Here is a 17,248-nt window from a genome sequence, read left to right on the forward strand (position 1 = left end):
TGTCCTTGTTGTTCTTTATCATACAGTGACAAGAAAAAGTATGTGAACCCCTTGGAATTAAAGAAGTATAGCCAAAGCTTTTTTGGCTGTACTTCTATGATTCACAGGAATGAAGTTCATGCTGGAGGAAAAAGAAAGTGAACCCATAGACTACTTCAATAAAGGCTAATTCGAGTTCATAATTTGCACACCTAGAATATAGTGATACTAAAGCTAAAAACCTTTTTTTCTTACCTTCATGCATTCCTTGCATTAAGGTAAAAAAAGATTATATTTCTATGTCTTCCCAGCCCAATCTCCTCTCCCCTCTCTTCATCACACAGGACTCGGAACAGTAGGAGGAGCCACTGGCTACTGCTGCTATCAAATTCAGTGAGGAGTAAGTGGGGGCGGGGGCTAAGTTTGCTGTGTGTGTCTATGGAGCAAGGCTCCATAGACACACAGCACAGGAGCGAGCGGACATTGTGTTCCCCCATAGCAGCCATTTCCTATGAGGACACACGAAGAGGAGGAGGATCCAAGATCGCTGACAAGGAACCAGAGAAGGAGGATTGGGACCATTGCACAAAGCTGGTGAGTATAACATGTTTGTTATATTAATTTAAAAAAATTCAACTTTTAGTAACACTTTAATGAAATGAGGTGTGGTTTAGAGCTACTTGAGAAAAGAGACACTCATATTTTAAGATTGCTGTTCATAAGAAGCATCAGCTGATGTCGACAGACAAATTATTTATAAGTTGACAGTTTAGTACTGTGGCTACTCTTCTGAAAAGTGGAGACCCAGCAAAGATGAATCCCAAGGCACAACACAGAATCCTTAATGAGGTGAAGAAGAGCCCACAAGTGCAGCTAAAGGCTTGAAGACATCACTGGATTATGATGAATGTATCACTGCTATGGCTAGGCTTGTAAAGGGATTTAGTGCACAAAAAGTAGATTTACTATATATCATGTTGAGAAATATGTTTCAATGAATGTTTATGTGCGCAAAATTCAGCTTTAAGAGACAAAGACGTTCATTGTCAGACATACTCTTTAAAATGTGTTCTTATCTGGCAAATACTGTCTGACCTTGAAGGTGTGGAATAGAATCCTTGACCCTGTCCATGCAGAGCTGTGCTTACTGGAGGGTCCCATGACCATATATTATATGTGTCCTCGTCCCTTCCGCTCACTTTTTGAGTTCTTAGCTTTAATACCAGTATCTCCTTTCTGCAGGCCTGTCTTTGCAGCATTTTACACTTGCTGCCGAGCCTCATCTACTGTCAGCTTGTAGGCTGTGTGACACCCCTCGAGGTAATAGGTGCAGCCTCAAGACCCAGGAACAGGACAGTGCCCTCAGTCAGTGCTGGCAGACAAACTAAGCAGATTTGCTGACTTTAGCACAAGCTGCAGCGTTAAATGGAGATCCCTGATGGATTTTAACTGGAGTTGCTTATTGAAATGTTTCGGTTTCTTTGGAGAACTGTGTAAATAGGAGAAATGATTTCTGTGCTTTTGGTTGCATTGACGTGGATTGTAGGTAAAGCTAAACAAACCTTGTTTCCTTGAAATATCCTGGAAACTTCGTCAACTAACAATAAGAAGTAACAAACCTTAGCTAAATAGTTCCAAGGTTTTAAATCTTTGTGCTATGTCTGAAGGAAGTGGAGTCAGGAAATATTTGGTACAAGGTATTTCGATTTTTCAATTGCCATGACTGCTGTTATTAAGGACAGTTGAGATCTTTTCAGGATTTCCTTAACCACTTGCCTACTGGGCACTTGTACCCCCTTCCTGCCCAGGCCAATTTTCAGCTTTCAGCACTGTCGCACTTTGAATGACAATTGGGCTGTCATGCAACACTGTACCCATATGACATTTTTATCATTTTTTTTGTGACAGAGCTTTCTTTTGGTGGTATTTAATCACCTCTGGGTTTTTTATTTTTTGCTAAACAAACCAAAAACCACTGAAAATTTTGAACAAAAAATTTGTTTTTTTTTCTTAGTTTTTGTTTTAAAATTTTGTAAATAAGTGATTTTTCCCCTTCACTGATATGCGCTAATGAGGCTGCACTGATAGGTGGCACTGATGGGCATTGACAGGCATCACTGATGGGCACTGAAAGGCAGCACTCATATATGGCACTGATAGGTGGCATTGATAGGCAGCACTGACTGGCACTGTTAGGTGGCACTGATTGGCAGCACTGATAGGCAGTACTGACGGGCACTGTTAGGTGGCACTGACGGGCACTGATAGGTGGCACTGATTGGCAGCACTGATAGGTGGCACTGACTGGCATTGATAGGTGGCACTGATAGGTGACACTGAAAGGCAGCTCAGATGAGCACTGTTATGTGGCATTGATGTGCACTGGTAGGCACTGATGTGTGGCATTGATGTGGCACTGATGGGCACTGGCAGGTGGCACTGATGAGCACTGACAGCTGGCATTGATGGACACTGACAGGTGGCACTGCTAGGGCTACGCTGATCATCAGGGCACACTGATCATCAGTGCCCTGATGATCTGTGTACATGTTCCCTTCGAGGAATGCCGATTACTGGCTCCCCTCTCCTCTCGAGCTGTCAGCATTACAGCTCGTGAGGAGAGAAATGCCGATAACCGCATTTCCCTATTTACATAAGAACAGCTGTGATTGGACACAGCTGATCACATGACCGAGCTGAAATCTTCAGCTCTTTCTGTTGATCGGTGATCCGCTGTGTCCGAGCACACTGCCAATTGCCACGCTGTGCGCTCCCGGAGCTGTATGTGTGTGGTTAGAATGGGAAGATGTCATATGACTTCCTCCCAGAACGAGAGAATCATTTCCTTATATGGCGGGCAGGAGGTGGTTAAAATGACCAGTATCTTTTTAACTATTTGAAGTTCAGGGCAATTTTTTTAAAATTTTACAAAATTATTAAATTGTGTTTTGGCTAGAAAACTACTTAAAACCCCCTAAACAATTACTGTATATATTTTTCTGAAAGTAGATGGCCTGTAGAATAAAATATGGCAATTTCAATTTTTATGTTGCATGACATTTGCACAAATGATCTATATTTTCAGGAAAATATGCACTAAAATTGAATTTCAATGCAAACAATCACAATATAATACCCACTTTATGGTAAAATAAAAAATGTGAGGTTGTGATGCGTAAATACATACCAAACATGTAAATCCTTAAAATTGAGTGCCTGGGAAATGGCAATAAGCATTTAAAGGTTATCAATTTAGAATTACTCATGAGTAAAGGCCATAGAATTGTTTTGTTTTTGTTTTTTGTTTTTTTCTCATTCAGACTTTCGTAGGAATACCTGACGTGTGGTGCAATTGCTGTTTTATGTGCATGGACTAGTGTGTGTGCATGGAGCTATAGGGTTGTTTTTTTTTTTTTTTTTTTCTCATTGTAATTAAATTATAACCTTTTTTTGATAGCAATAAGGTTAAAGGAAAAAAAAAGAGGGTAATATGTGATATCATTTTCCAGTGTTTTCAGATTCTCTTCACTGTAGCTATTCAATCACAGATTGTGCTTGCTTAGCTGGGACCCCAGCCACGTAGTCAGGGATTGAATGAGCCGAAACCAGAAGTGATGGAATGTTCACTGCTTCCAGGTTCAGTTCTGAGAAGCTTCCAAAACTCTTACTTATCATGCATATCTGTCATTTATGTAAGCCAAACTCTGTTTAACCTTTTGCATTCATGGTAATGTAAAAGTGAATCACTGGCATCACTTTTACTAAAATGCCCAGAACCTGCTGAAAAAATGGTATCAAGCTGTGAGCTGTGATCAAGTCCAAGCTGATTATAAATGGCCTAAGGGACAGCAAATTGTTAAAGGTGAACTTCACTCTCTAAACCAACATTGACTATATTTCATCCTTATGCTGCTAGCCTTCGTAAATGGGAAAGTATAAAATATTAAAAAAAAAAAGTAAATATTTCTTCGGTTTCTTCCTGGTTTCCATGCCTAGGCAAATTAAGTCCTACATCTCAGGAGTCTTCAGGAGGGGAGGAGGGGTTTTCTCAACTAAGCACATGGTCCTGCCTGCGGGCAGATGGATTCCAAGAAGTAAATGCTACATAAATCATTGGCCCTTACTCAAGATGGCCATGGCTGGAAATGCTAGGGGGTATTTTTCAAAGTGAATTCTCAGCAAAATAAAGCATTGAGACATGGATGGATTGGTGAGTTTGCTTTGCATATTGGTTTGTGGTACTCGGATGCAGTGTAGTTCCTCTTTTTAAGAAGACTTTAGCTTACGGAAATAATTGATATGCATGGTAAACAAGAGTGTTTGAAGCTTTTCAAAACTGAAGAAATGAAAGTTAAAAAAGTTAATGTTAGGAGTGACATATAATAAATATATTCCTTCTCAATAACCGCTGACTTACTGGTGTGCCTTAAATGAAAGCAGTGTTTGCCTTGTTACAGATATACCATGAACCAAAATGCGGAAGGTACCATATCCTTGTAAAGCTGATTTTGTGTAATGGATATAAGGACACACTAAATGGATCTGTTGATGAAATACATTCATTAATTATATCAAATTCTTAAATAATTAAGATTCATTAACTACAGTACCTTTTTGAAAAAGTATTCATACCCCTTGATATTTTCGACATGTCATGTTACAACCAAAAATGTAAATGTATTTTATTGGGGTTTTATGTGATAGACCAGCACAGTGGCACATCATTGTGAAGTGGAAGGGAAATGGTAAATGGTTTTCAAATGTTTTTACAAATAACTGAAAAATGTGGTTTGCATTAGTATTCAGCCCCCCTGAGTCAATACTTTGTAGAACCACCTTTCGCTGCAATTACAGCTGTAAGTCTTTCTGGGAACGCCTCTACAAGCTTTGCACATCTAGAGAGTGAAATTTTTGCCCTTTCTTCTTTGCAAAATAGCTCAAGCTCTGTCAGATTGGATGGAGAGTGTCTGTGAACAGCAATTTTTAAGTCTTGCCACAGATTCTCAATTGGATTTAGGTCTGGACTTTGACTGGGTCATTCTAACACATGAATATGCTTTGATCTAAACCAGGGCTTAAATTTTCAAGTCCTGAGGAGGGGTGGACTGACAACTCATGGGGCCCCTGGGCAATAGGGGATCATGGGGCCCCTGTGTCATTGCCCAAACTCATAAAAGCCTATGAAAAAGGTACCAGGGGAATCTCATGGGGCCCCCTACTGACCCCGGGCCCTCGGGCAGTGCCTGATTTTCCAAATGGTCAGTCCGCCCCTGGTCCTGAGCTACTAGCCAGGCCTTAGAGTTACTCGCCACCAACAAACACACACACACAGACACCTGTACACAGACATGTACATACACACACACAGACACGTACATACACAGACACATGTATACACACAGACACATGTATACACACAGGCACGTGCAGACACGCATACACACAGATACATGTACATACACAGAAATACACACGCACAGACACATGTACGTACATACATACAGACACATGTACATGCGCGCGCGCGCACACACACACACACACACACACACACACACACACACACACACACACACACATACATACACACAGACATATGTACAATTGTACATGCATACACACCCCACTACCACCACCCCAATAAAATGTTGCAGTGCTTCGTTCACTCACAGATCCGGGTACTGCACTCTAGGGGGAGGCAGAGAGCACAGCACACACTCCTTCCTTTGCTTTCACTGCGCTCAGCTATTGAGCAGTCTGACGGCTTCCAGTGCCAATGACAGATCCGGGTCTAGGGTCGTTATTCTGCTGGAAGGTGAACCTCCTCTGCAGTCTCAGGTCTTTTGCAAACTCCAACAGGTTTTCTTTTATGTTTTCCCTGTATTTCACTCCATCCATCTTCCCATCAACTCTGACCAACTTCCCTATCCCTGCTGAAGAAAAGCATCTCCACAACATGATGCTGCCACCACCATGTTTCACGGTGGAGTTGGTGTGTTCAGGGTGATGTTCAGTGTTAGTTTTTCACTACATATTGTATTTTCCTTTTTAGGCCAAAAAGTTCAATTATGGTCTCATCCCCCACATGGATTCTCGCAAACTGCAAATGGGAGTTATGGTTTCTTTTAACAAATAGCTTTCTTTTTGCCACTCTTCCATAAAGGCCAGATTTGTGGAGTGCACGACTAATAGTTGTCCTGTGGACAGATTCTCCCACTTGAGCTGTGGATCTTTGCAGCTTCTCCAGAGTTACCATGGGCTTCTTGGTTGCTTCTCTGATTTATTGCTCCCCTTGCCCAGCTGGTCAGTTTAGGTGGATGGCTATGTTTTGGTAGGTTTGCAGTTGTGCCATACTCTTTCCATTTTTGAATGATGGATTGAACAGTGCTGCGTGAGATGTTCAAAGCTTGGGATATTTTTTTTTTTTTTTTTTTATAACCTAACTCTGCTTTAGACTTCTCCTCAACTTTTGTCCTTTACCTGTCTGGTGTGTTCCTTGGCCTTTATGATGCTGTTGGTTCACTAATGTTCTCTAACAAACCTCTGAGGGTTTAACAGGACAGCTGTATTTATACTGAGAGTAATTTACACACAGGTGGACTCTATTTACTACTTGGGTGACTTCTGAAGGTAATTGGTTCCACTATATTTTAGTTGGGGGTAACAGAATAAAGGGGGCTGAATACAAATGCACGCCACACTTTTCAGATATTTATTTGTAACAAATTTTGAAAACCATTTATTATTTTCCTTCCACTTCACAAATAATGTGCCACTTTGTGTTTGGTCTATCACATACAATCCCAATAAAGTACATTTTAAGCTTTTGGTTGTAACATGACAAAATGTGGAAAATTGCAAGGGGTATGAATACTTTTTCAAGGCACTGTACATTGAATGCTGCCTTTTATGTGTTACAGTAGAAAGAATACCTGGAGTGCTACTTTGGAAGACCCTTTGAGTGACATAGTTTTGTGACACTTCTTGGATTACACTAGTAATATTTCATTGTCTTTCTTTCAGCTGCGTGTTCAGCACTGAGATACCATCATGAGAGCAGGAAGATTTTTGTGGGACAGGATAGTGGAGCCGTTGTGGTGAGTCAATCTATTCTATTGTTTACTTGTCAATATAGTTAGAACTCAGTTGGGTAATTTGGCAGCACAGGAAAATAGAGGTGTTGCCATTCAGTATGTATCAAGTTTTTTTAACCATGAAAGTGTATGCCTGATTGGTTACTTTGGACGGTAGCTCTGCTTTTTCTAGCTGATTGGTTGCTACTGTGGTGGGCAATAGTTCAGCTTTTTCTGTGCTCATCTTTTGCTGTTGAAGCTGGTTTTAGTGTTGCTCAGATAAATGCAGTAAACAGTAAAACACATTTATTCAGCAATTAGAAACGTATGGGCTTGAAAACATAGGCAGATAATTATACCCAATTGTACACTGTACTGCCCTCTTGCAGCTGAGAGTCACATTCAACCTTTAGCTAGCAGTCTGTCAAAATCAGTGACAGGCTAAACTACACAGCAGCTCTGCGCAGATGTATGCACATCTTAGCAGTACTTGCGTACATTGACATACATGATGCCTCAAATGTAGACTGTTTAAAGGGGAATTCTATCCCAAAAATGTTACTATTTGATCGCAAGCATGTGTGCCAGATTAGTGTATTTACCTATGCAGCCTTTTGTTAGAAACCCTGTCTTGTAGGCTCATTTACAGAAAATACCCAACATATTGGTATCATAATCTTAGAGACTTGCACAATATTTCACCTTGCATGGATTATATTGGATCTCCTTAAGAATGTGCCACTTTGTCCGCAGGCTCCCTGCTATGCTCTAGATGTACCTTGAAGACCTCATTCATATGTTCTGCAGATGTCCAAAACTGGTTGGGTACTGGCATTGTGTGTTTGACCTTCGTAATCATGCATTCCAACTTCATTGTTCTTGTGAGCCAAAGACAGGAATCTTGGGCCTCCTCTCTGATGACTTAAAAGAAGATAGTGATTTTTTTTTTTTTTTTTTTTTTTTTTTTTTTTTTTTTTTTTGGGGGGGGGGAATCCTTGGACATACAGAGGTGTGAATTTGCTGATCAGTAGGAGACTGCAGCTATAGAACAGGATTTCACAAACTATGGTTTGTGGACTGCACAGACCTAACCAGTACTGTCATTATATGCCGTAGGCAGGGGTGAGGAAATAAATTGCAGCACAGAGCCACATCTGCCTTTTTAGGTCATTATTATTTTTACCTTCAAGAAGTGGGCGTAAGCATAGGTGGCTGCAGATGTAACTATACACAGGTAATCTTATATTAAGCTTGAAACACCATTCAAACCCAGGGATTCCACAGGTGAAGGGGTGCAGGCTGCCGGTAGGCCCATCCAGAGCACTGTTTGGAGAAAACGCCATGGTGGGCGAGGTGAGATGCATCTGAAAGCGTGTTTTTTTGATGGAGAAAAGTATGCTGAATCCGATCTTCTTCGTACACGGGTTATGGTGGCTGGTTGGGAGAGTGGCGTTTTTTTCTCTATTTATTGTACAGCGGCAATGATGTAGCATAGCAGTAATTGTCTAAGCTGCAGCTAGGAGTGGAAACAATTACACTGCAATCCATTGTCAGGAGTTTGTCATATTTTTCTTTGCATTCCAAGGCTTAATTGTCAAGAAAAAGAGAACTTAATTCTCGCCTAGACTAAAATTCTGGTATCCAGCCTCCTTGTCTTCTCTGTATGCTGAGTTTTGCCTTTATACATACTGTACATTAAATATATATAAAATATATTTATTGTGATTGGGCAACAAGCACTGTCTTCCTCTTTTGTACAGATCTGATTAAAGGGTTTTACCAGTCAGGAGGTGACTTGCTTTGCCCATTGTTAACCTGTGCTATGATGCGCATAAGTAAATAAAATTACGATAACACTGTCATGCAGGGATGATGTGCTTTAGGTCCTAATACCCACTGGGGAGACTTGCCTATGGTGATATGCCCAGCCTTCTCTCTTCTCTCAAACCATAAATGAACAAAAGGAGCAGCTACTACTGCTCCCTTTCTCTTCCTAAGATTTCCATAGTCACAGCATACATTTTCATCTTATAGCATCAGTGTTATAGCGTTAATATAAACAATAGTTATTTTTTGACAATCCAATATAAGCCTACTTGATAAATCTCCTTTCATCTTGTAAGTGCTGCTTGTCTGCTGACCATCTCTTTCCACAGCTTTCTGGTTTTCCAGCATGCTTTGCAGCTTCTGCACTGCTGTTTACTTTCAATTTCTAAGCACTACAGATCCCATGGTACCTTGCCTGCAAGCAGTGGTTCCTATACTGACGACTCCTCCTGAAACTTTTCCTCAGCACCTCTGGATCAGGCAGGCTCTGTGAAATGTGTGACACAGCAGTGCCTACTCACAGGGCATTGTGCATATTCCTCACAGAATTCAAGGAATTAAAGTGGTTCTATAGGCTGAAGATTTTTTTTTTTTAACCTTTTTATGTATTCAAGGTATGAAGGTAAAAAAACCTTCAGTGTGCAGCTTCCCCCTCATCCCCCTAATACTTGTCTGAACATTGGCTCTCCAGGATCTCTCCTTCCTCATTGGCTCTCCAGGGTCTCTCCTTCCTCATTGGTTCAGACTCTGCAACTGGAGCCAATGGCTCCCGCTGCTGTCAGTCACAGCCAGTAAGGAGGAAGCGGGGCGCATCCGCACTCTGTGTCTTACGGGCATACAGAGCCGGCTTGCGAGCGAGTACACACAATTGCCCCCAGAGCAAGTTGCTTGGTCTGGGGGCACTTGTCAGGGGGGAGGGGCCAGGAGCGCCAGCAGATGAACTGAGAAGAGGAGGCTGCTCTGTGCAAAACCATTGCACAGAGCAGGTAAGTATAATTTTATTTTTTTAAATTATTCTGTGCCATTAAAATGACTTTAAATGTGTGGGATTCTTCAAAAAGTAAGTTTATGTAGAAGTCCATTAATAGGAATAGAAATAATTGAAATTCAATGTTGAAATTTAATATCTGATTTTAAACGATGACCATAGGTATACTTTAATTCATTTCTCTACCCATTATTTATGGCAGCCTCCAACTCTTGGGTATGTCAGAGACCCTTTCATCTTGTCCTCCTACAGCTGTTCCTCCCCTGACATCACTGCTCCCTGTTACTGGTGACAGCACATGATGTGTTCAGTAGCATGGTGGTACTCTGTATGTGCCAGTGGTTAGTAATCCTTATAGCTGTTGTTCATTAATGAAAGGCCTAGAAAATGAAAGCATGTGCCTATTCGTTTAATGTTGGAACCTTTTTAATTTGACCAATTTCCTGTTGTGACATATTTGTTTTTTTCTGTATTGTAGGAGTTTGTAATTTCTGATGACTTCAACAAAATGAATTTTATAAAAACATACCCAGGTAGGGTAATCATTGTACTGTTTGCCTTTACGGACACACTGAAAGGCAAATGGGCTGTTCATTTTATAAAGGACGTTGCATGGTGCCAGGGAATTTTCCTCAGAGCTTAGCGAATGTGGTGAAATGCCACTTTGCGAGGAATACCCAATCACTTGCAAGGAAAATAAAACAATTAGCATTTTTGCTTGGGCATAATTGGATGATAGAAGTCAGCAGAGTTTCACCTGATTCTAGGGAAAACTCCCTTGTAAAGTGAACAGTTTTTGCCTTTAGCAATTCAGCCCCACTGTTTGGCAGCTGGTCTCACTAACTGATGATTCTCTTTTTGCCTGTACAGCTCATCAGAACCGAGTGACAGAAGTCGTTTATTCCCCTGGACCTGAATGGGTGATTAGCACTGGGCAGGATAAGTTCATCACCTGGATGTGCACTCAGAGTGGTTCCTTGGTGGGCAGATATGCTTTCTCTGCTTGGGCATCCTGCCTTCAGTATCCTTTAGGGCCTATTGTACTCTATACCCATCCCCCCACTAGAGTTCACTCACACCTAAGTTCTTTCCAGTATCGAAAATACTTACCCCTTTTAATCAGAGAGATTGCAGCAAACAATACTTTTCTTCCAGTTCAGTGCTTATTTACTAAATGAATTGAATGATGTGTTTCCTTTACCGTTTCATAAAAACTGCCTATGCATTTAAGGGATGCCAGTAGATAATAATGTACCTTCTATTGCTGTGTGCCAGAAGCCTGCTGGAAAAACTGCCATAGCTGGTGTTCCCCTGGCTTGCCCTGTTCCTAAGATGTTTCTAAGACATTTCAGCCATTGATGTTCACCTTCATCATCACACGAGCACATGCTCTCTCTCAGATTCAAAACCCAACATGTGTTGTCTCTCATTCATTGTAGTACCTCTGAGCTCAGCCCCGTGGTGAGAAGATAAATGGAGCACCGCATATTCACGGTGTTTGTCATCAAAACGGAGCACTCTTCCTTGAATTCAATGGCGAGCATCAGCAGCTCCTATTGGGGAGTTTTCCCTTGACTTTGTATTGCATAGACACAACAGAAACTGATAGGGAATCTCTCCAATGTAAGAGAAATCAGCTCTTAGTCAGTTGTCACCTGAAATTAGTGTCCACATTGAAATATTTCACTCTTGTTCCCAGTCACAATAGTCACTAGAGCCACCCTGGAAAGGACACTGCAGTAAAGACCTGCCAATGCTTTTATAATACTAACAGATTGTCTTTGGAGTATGGGAGGAGACAGGAGTACACCGAGGAAAACTTTGCAAGCTCAGGGATAACATGCATACTCCATGCAGGTAGTGCCCTGGTTGGGATTAACACATCCTGTTTAGAATACCAGTTCTGTCAATGACTCCATAGAGGTACACATAAACACAAGTCTCTAACGCCCTGTCTAGTCAAATCAAGCCAAAGATAATGAGAAAATGGCTTGTTGATGAGGGAATCGCTCCCACAGTGCTATTAGATTCTTCCGGCAATGAGCCTTCCCTGCCAGCAGAGCACAGTGATTACTGCTGGCTGATATACAACCAGCCTGCCCATAGATGGATCAAAATTCAGCTGGTCGCCGCTGAACCAGCCAAGATTCAATCCATCTACGGCTGGCTTATTTGCAACTGATTGTAATTGTCCTTTTAACATATTGGTTCTAAGCTTTCTCTCCAACATTAATCTTCCATTTTTGTGTAATTCCTCTTGTGTAAAAATACCTCCAGCTATGCTCAAATTCTAATCTATGTATCTGCATATTCCTGGGATATCCAGAATTTTCATGTTGAGAAAATGTAAATTTATATGGTTTCTCTACCCATGCATGAAGTGTTGCTTCTTCATTACTTAAACGTATTTTCCCTGCACTCTCCATTTGTTCATACATTTTAATGATGTTCTGTAAAGGTGTTAACATTGATCTCGCTCTCTATTTTTGGGTTCTAATTTGTCAGTTATTTTGATACAGCTTTACTAAAGGCTAGAACTGTCTCCATGACAACTTGCAGTTTTATTAGGATGTTAGTATTATATTTTGTCCTCTCTGATCTCTGCAATAAGCCAGGTGATCCTTAACAAAAGTCCTTGTTTAGATACGATGAGGAAACCAGATATGCCTTTGTTGGTGATTTTTCTGGGCTGATAACATTGCTAAAGCTGGAGAAAGACAGTTGTTCTGTAATATCAACACTTAAAGGCCATGAAGGTAATTGCTCAAATAACTTTTTAATTTAGTCTTTTAACTTGGGCATTCAGTGCTCGCCAATATAGAAATTATATATTGTTTCCAAAGAACATGTTATCATGAATTTCCTATTCGACAATTCATGAAGGAGGAATACCAGAGTTTCAAGCAAGGAAAATGTCAGTGACAAAGCTTGCACCATTTTAAATTGCACCTACACACTAAAGCCGGCCATACATAGATTGAAGTTCAGCAGGAACTGCCTGAATTTTGATGCATGTATGGGCAGGCTGATTGCACCTAAGTCGATCCATCAATCCACTTTTGGTACAACTAGCCTGTTGAATTTTTTTTTTTTTTTTTTTTTTTTTTTTTTACATGCAACTACTGTCAGCGGATATATCCACTAGCAGTAATCATTGTATTCTGCCAACAGGAAGGCTCCCCCAATGACTGTGTGGATGGGGAAATCGAGCAATTTTATTTTCTTTCACCCGTGGTGGAAGGAAAGAAAATCAAATCCTCGACGGGCTTCTCTAATGCTATGTTACCTAAGTTCACCTTTTTGGCGCAAGTTATACCCATATTTAGGGTGTAATGTGTAACTTGCTCCAGACCTGCCCTCTGCATTCCTGACTGCACCTTTGACAGAGGGTGGGAGATCCTCACCCTGTACTTGCTGTCACATGTTGAAAACAGTGCAGCTGTGAGTGGCTAGGCCCCCACAACTGTCATTTGTTCACAGAATCTGTGAATGAGAAAACTACAGTCCCATTTTCCACCTCAGCAGATGGCTTGTGGTTCTCAGTGGATTACAAGTGTGCTCATCAGCATGCTTTTTTTTTTTTTTTTTTCCCCTGCAAAAATGTGTATTTTACTATTATTTATTTAATTTTTTTTTTTTTTTTTTTAAAGGGGAACTGCTATTTTAATCTTGCTGGGGAACAGAAATTTAGATATAGAGGTTAATTTACTAAAAGCAAATACACTTTGCATCCACTTTGCAAAGGAATTTTCCCAAGAGCTTAGTGAACAAGGTGAAGATCTGGTGACTTCCATCATCTAATCGTGCAAGAAAAAAATGCTGTTTGTTTAAATTTTTTTTCATTGCACATCATTGGGCATCCTTTGCAAAATCACATTCACCTACCTCTGGGGAAAATTTCCTCGCAAACAATTAATGGCTTTGCAAAGTGAACAGCCTATTTTTGCTTTTGGTAAATCAATAGTAAAATGAGGGCTGAAATGTTTGTTTCCTAAAGGAAAAATGCTGTTACACGATTCTTTTTAGTGCTGGCTGCAACCAGGCCACTTACTCAACAAAGGATCACCTGACAGGTAACTGTAGCCAGTACTAAAGGAAGGCTGTAGTAGCACCAAAACCACATTAATAGAATGGAATTTTTCAGAAATGTTGATAAAACAACTTGATGACCAGATTTCAGTTCCACCCCACTTTTTCTTTTAGACATATTGTGTGATATTCTCAATCTTTGCATACTTGTCTGAAACAACTAAATTATTTTATGAATTGTATCATAAATTACTCATTTTGCATTTTGGATATATTTTGGTGTTTATAGTGGACCTGATTATCACAAATGTGTTGCATTTTGTTCCTTTTAGGTAGCATCTCCTGTATATTTTGGGACCCTGTGCAACGGTTTCTATTTTCAGGGTCAGCAGATCACAGTATTATACTGTGGGACATTGGAGGGAGACAAGGACGAACGCTAATCCTCCAAGGACACCAGTAAGGATCATTCTTTGTCACATCTTTCCACTATCTGGTGTGTGACGCTGCTCCATTCAGTTCTGTGCTGGTACATGTCTGAACTGCATGAAGATGATTCTGGCCCTAAGCCAAACTGCACTTTAATGTAATAGACATGTACTCTGAGTCACTGCTTACGTAGATGGCATGCAAGAATAGATCATGGCCAACAGCAGGACCTCATTGTTATCTGTAGAAAGATTTAGTAAATGATGGATTGAAAGGTGTGACATCACGTATCACTAAATTGGGGGCAGTGATATATGCCGTGATGTATATGCCGTGATGCAGAATTAATTCTGCTTTGTGTGCTCATCAGTTTAATATTGATTTAGTAAACATTCAGAAAATCTGTAGACCATTTCGGTAGACTGTACAATAAGCCTGTATTGATGACCATAAACCTGCTTTCTTCTTTGCCCAGTGACAAGGTGCAGGGACTCTGCTACCTGCAGCTCACACGCCAACTGGTGTCATGTTCTGTTGATGGAGGAATCTGTGTATGGAATATGGATATTGATAGAGAAGAGGTATGTCTTTTATCTCAGTGTTGCTTTATTTAAAATCTGGATTTTTACAAACTGAATAACAGCTCATGCTAGTGTTTCTCAAATGTTGGAGGGCTGTACGCTACCATCACTGCCCTTTTGTAGTATCCCACCTGTAAATCTAAAAGTTCTCCGCAAGCACACAGTAGAGAGGTGCTCAATTTTGTTTCACACCAAAGGGGAACCTAATTTAATCCTTCTAACATTGTAGTAAATGTCTTTTATGCATACAATTGAAAATACATTTCGTAGATGTGCATATCTCAAGTGCACAATCAGTCATACTGTAATCTATGGGCACAATCAGATTGTATAGCGCATTTTATAAACTTAAAATTAACTTGTCACATTTTCTGTGCCATTAATTAACAGCACCCCAAACAGTCATTTTATCAAGTGCAAACACATGAGACAAACTTAAAGTAAAAAATCTGTGGAAACTGCAATGCACCAACATACCCCATGAGTTACTCTGCTGTATTTGTTGTGTCTCATGGGAAAAACACACTCCCACTATGCTGTGTGAATAGGGCCTGAAAGTGAAATTGGTGTGTGGTGTGTTTTTTTTTTTTTTTTTTTTTTTTTTTGTTATATGCTCCCTCTCCCTGAGTTGCACCTGGGTTACAAGAACTTTGACAGATGAATGTCTTCCTCCCATGTACTTGTATAAATCTGGCCATACACTATGCAATCTGATTTGTACTATCTCTGTACAATTTCCTTTTAGATTTACAACTGTGGAATAGGCAGACCCGTCTGAACAGTACACTCAATTTCATCAAATCAGACAGGCCCTTGCACTACATAGTTGATAGTAGATTGCACAATCCGATGGCACTATGTATAGCCACCTTAATGGAAGAAGAAAGAGAAAGTGGTTAGGAAAATATAAGCGGTATAGGGATGAGGAAGGTGTAGTCCACAGAAGTAAAACACGCCCTATTCTGTGATGCAGAAAGGCAGTGCATGATGGTATATGAAGTTTTCTGGAAGGTCACATGATAATGCAGGAAGTGATAGGCCAGCTCAGAAGGCTTTTTTTTTTTTCCAAGTTTGAACTGGGAGGTGAAGAATGAAAGCTGCTGTGAACTAGGTAAGTGATAGATAAGCGCATGGAATGGATTGGGCGGAAAACACTTTATAAAAGGCTTCTATTTATGGTATAAAATTGAAATGCTGCCTGAAAAGGTGATCTTGGCCTTTAAATGTCTAGACTGACAGTGAGCAGTGAATTGGAAGCAAGGAAACATGACAAAGCATTGTTGGCTCTATATGCTGTTTAGGCAGGAATTTGTTTTTTTTTTAAATGGTCAGTAATCGTGAATAACTCAAGAAGACAGGCTTGACCTAATCTGTCTTTACCCATATTTTACTGCGTACTACAGTTCACATGTACTTTTGATGCATAACAGGCTCCTCAGTGGCTAGAAAGTGATTCCTGCCAGAAGTGCGCACAACCTTTTTTCTGGAACCTTAAGCAGATGTGGGATGCAAAGACACTTGGGTTACGACAGGTGGGTAAAGCGACAATCCTTTCTTTGTAACTTTTTTTGTTTTGTTGCATTCAATTTCAGCCTGTGTTCTTGCTGGTTACTGAGCAAAAATGTGTCTGTTTCTTTATTTCAGCACCACTGCAGAAAGTGCGGCCAGGCTGTTTGCGGTAAATGCAGCTCCAAAAGATCCAGTTACCCCATTATGGGCTTTGAGTTTCAGGTGCGGGTCTGTGACTCTTGTTATGAAACCATCAAAGATGAGGAGTGAGTATCGGGGTGGTGGGGGGGAACAGAGGACACTTTAACTATTGAGTGAGCTAAGTGTTACTGCTTGCAAATATGTTTCTATTTGTCTTTCTATTTCTTTCTATTCACTATTTTCCTACCCTCTACCTGAGTGGAAAGTGGAGTTGTCTATTTTTAACTTCCAGGATGCGCACAAATGCACCTCCTACAGAGGTGGCAGCGATTTAATATACAAGATTTTTTCAGCCAAGAGACTTGACTGGTAAAAGTCAGCACCCTTGGGTCCCAACCTGCAGTCCTTTGGCTCTGCACTGCGTCCCTTGGACTGCTGCATATGATAGTCTGTGTCTTGTCTTGGTGTGTGTTTGTCTTGATGTTTACTTCGACCAGAGAAGGAAAAATAAGTCTTTATACTGACTTCTGATTTATTCTGTTTAATTTATTTCTTTCACACAGTCTTCCTTTTTCTCCATGCTATCCATTCCTTTTCTCTTTTTTTTTTTTTTTTTTTTTTATGGATTTTATTGGGAGGAGTGTCATATGTAGCACATGTAATTTTTAGGTAGGCTGTAGGGAATACACATG

General features: G+C 40.5%; 1 protein-coding gene across 2 annotated transcripts in view; it reads left to right on the forward strand.

Annotated features, from left to right (window-relative positions):
* The window catches only part of WDFY1 (WD repeat and FYVE domain containing 1), a 49,830-nt gene that overhangs the window by 16,827 nt on the left and 15,755 nt on the right, over positions 1–17,248 (forward strand). Inside the window, exons 3-10 of one of the 2 annotated variants that reach the window (XR_016315509.1) lie at positions 7,003–7,076; positions 10,346–10,400; positions 10,738–10,888; positions 12,511–12,623; positions 14,229–14,355; positions 14,801–14,906; positions 16,337–16,438; positions 16,551–16,637. Coding sequence is in view for 1 of the 2 variants with exons in the window: in XM_089694297.1 (XP_089550423.1) it covers positions 7,003–7,076; positions 10,346–10,400; positions 10,738–10,888; positions 12,511–12,623; positions 14,229–14,355; positions 14,801–14,906; positions 16,337–16,438; positions 16,551–16,681 (859 nt within the window). In the remaining variant the exon portion in view is untranslated. Of the gene's footprint in view, positions 1–7,002; positions 7,077–10,345; positions 10,401–10,737; positions 10,889–12,510; positions 12,624–14,228; positions 14,356–14,800; positions 14,907–16,336; positions 16,439–16,550; positions 16,682–17,248 lie in introns of both variants that reach the window. The other variant, XM_089694297.1, reaches the window with a different exon arrangement.

This window comes from Staurois parvus, unplaced genomic scaffold (genome assembly GCF_062004578.1).
Source record: "Staurois parvus isolate SC_StPar_1 unplaced genomic scaffold, SC_StPar_1.0 ptg000658l, whole genome shotgun sequence".
In the NCBI taxonomy this organism is placed as follows: Eukaryota; Metazoa; Chordata; class Amphibia; order Anura; family Ranidae; genus Staurois; species Staurois parvus.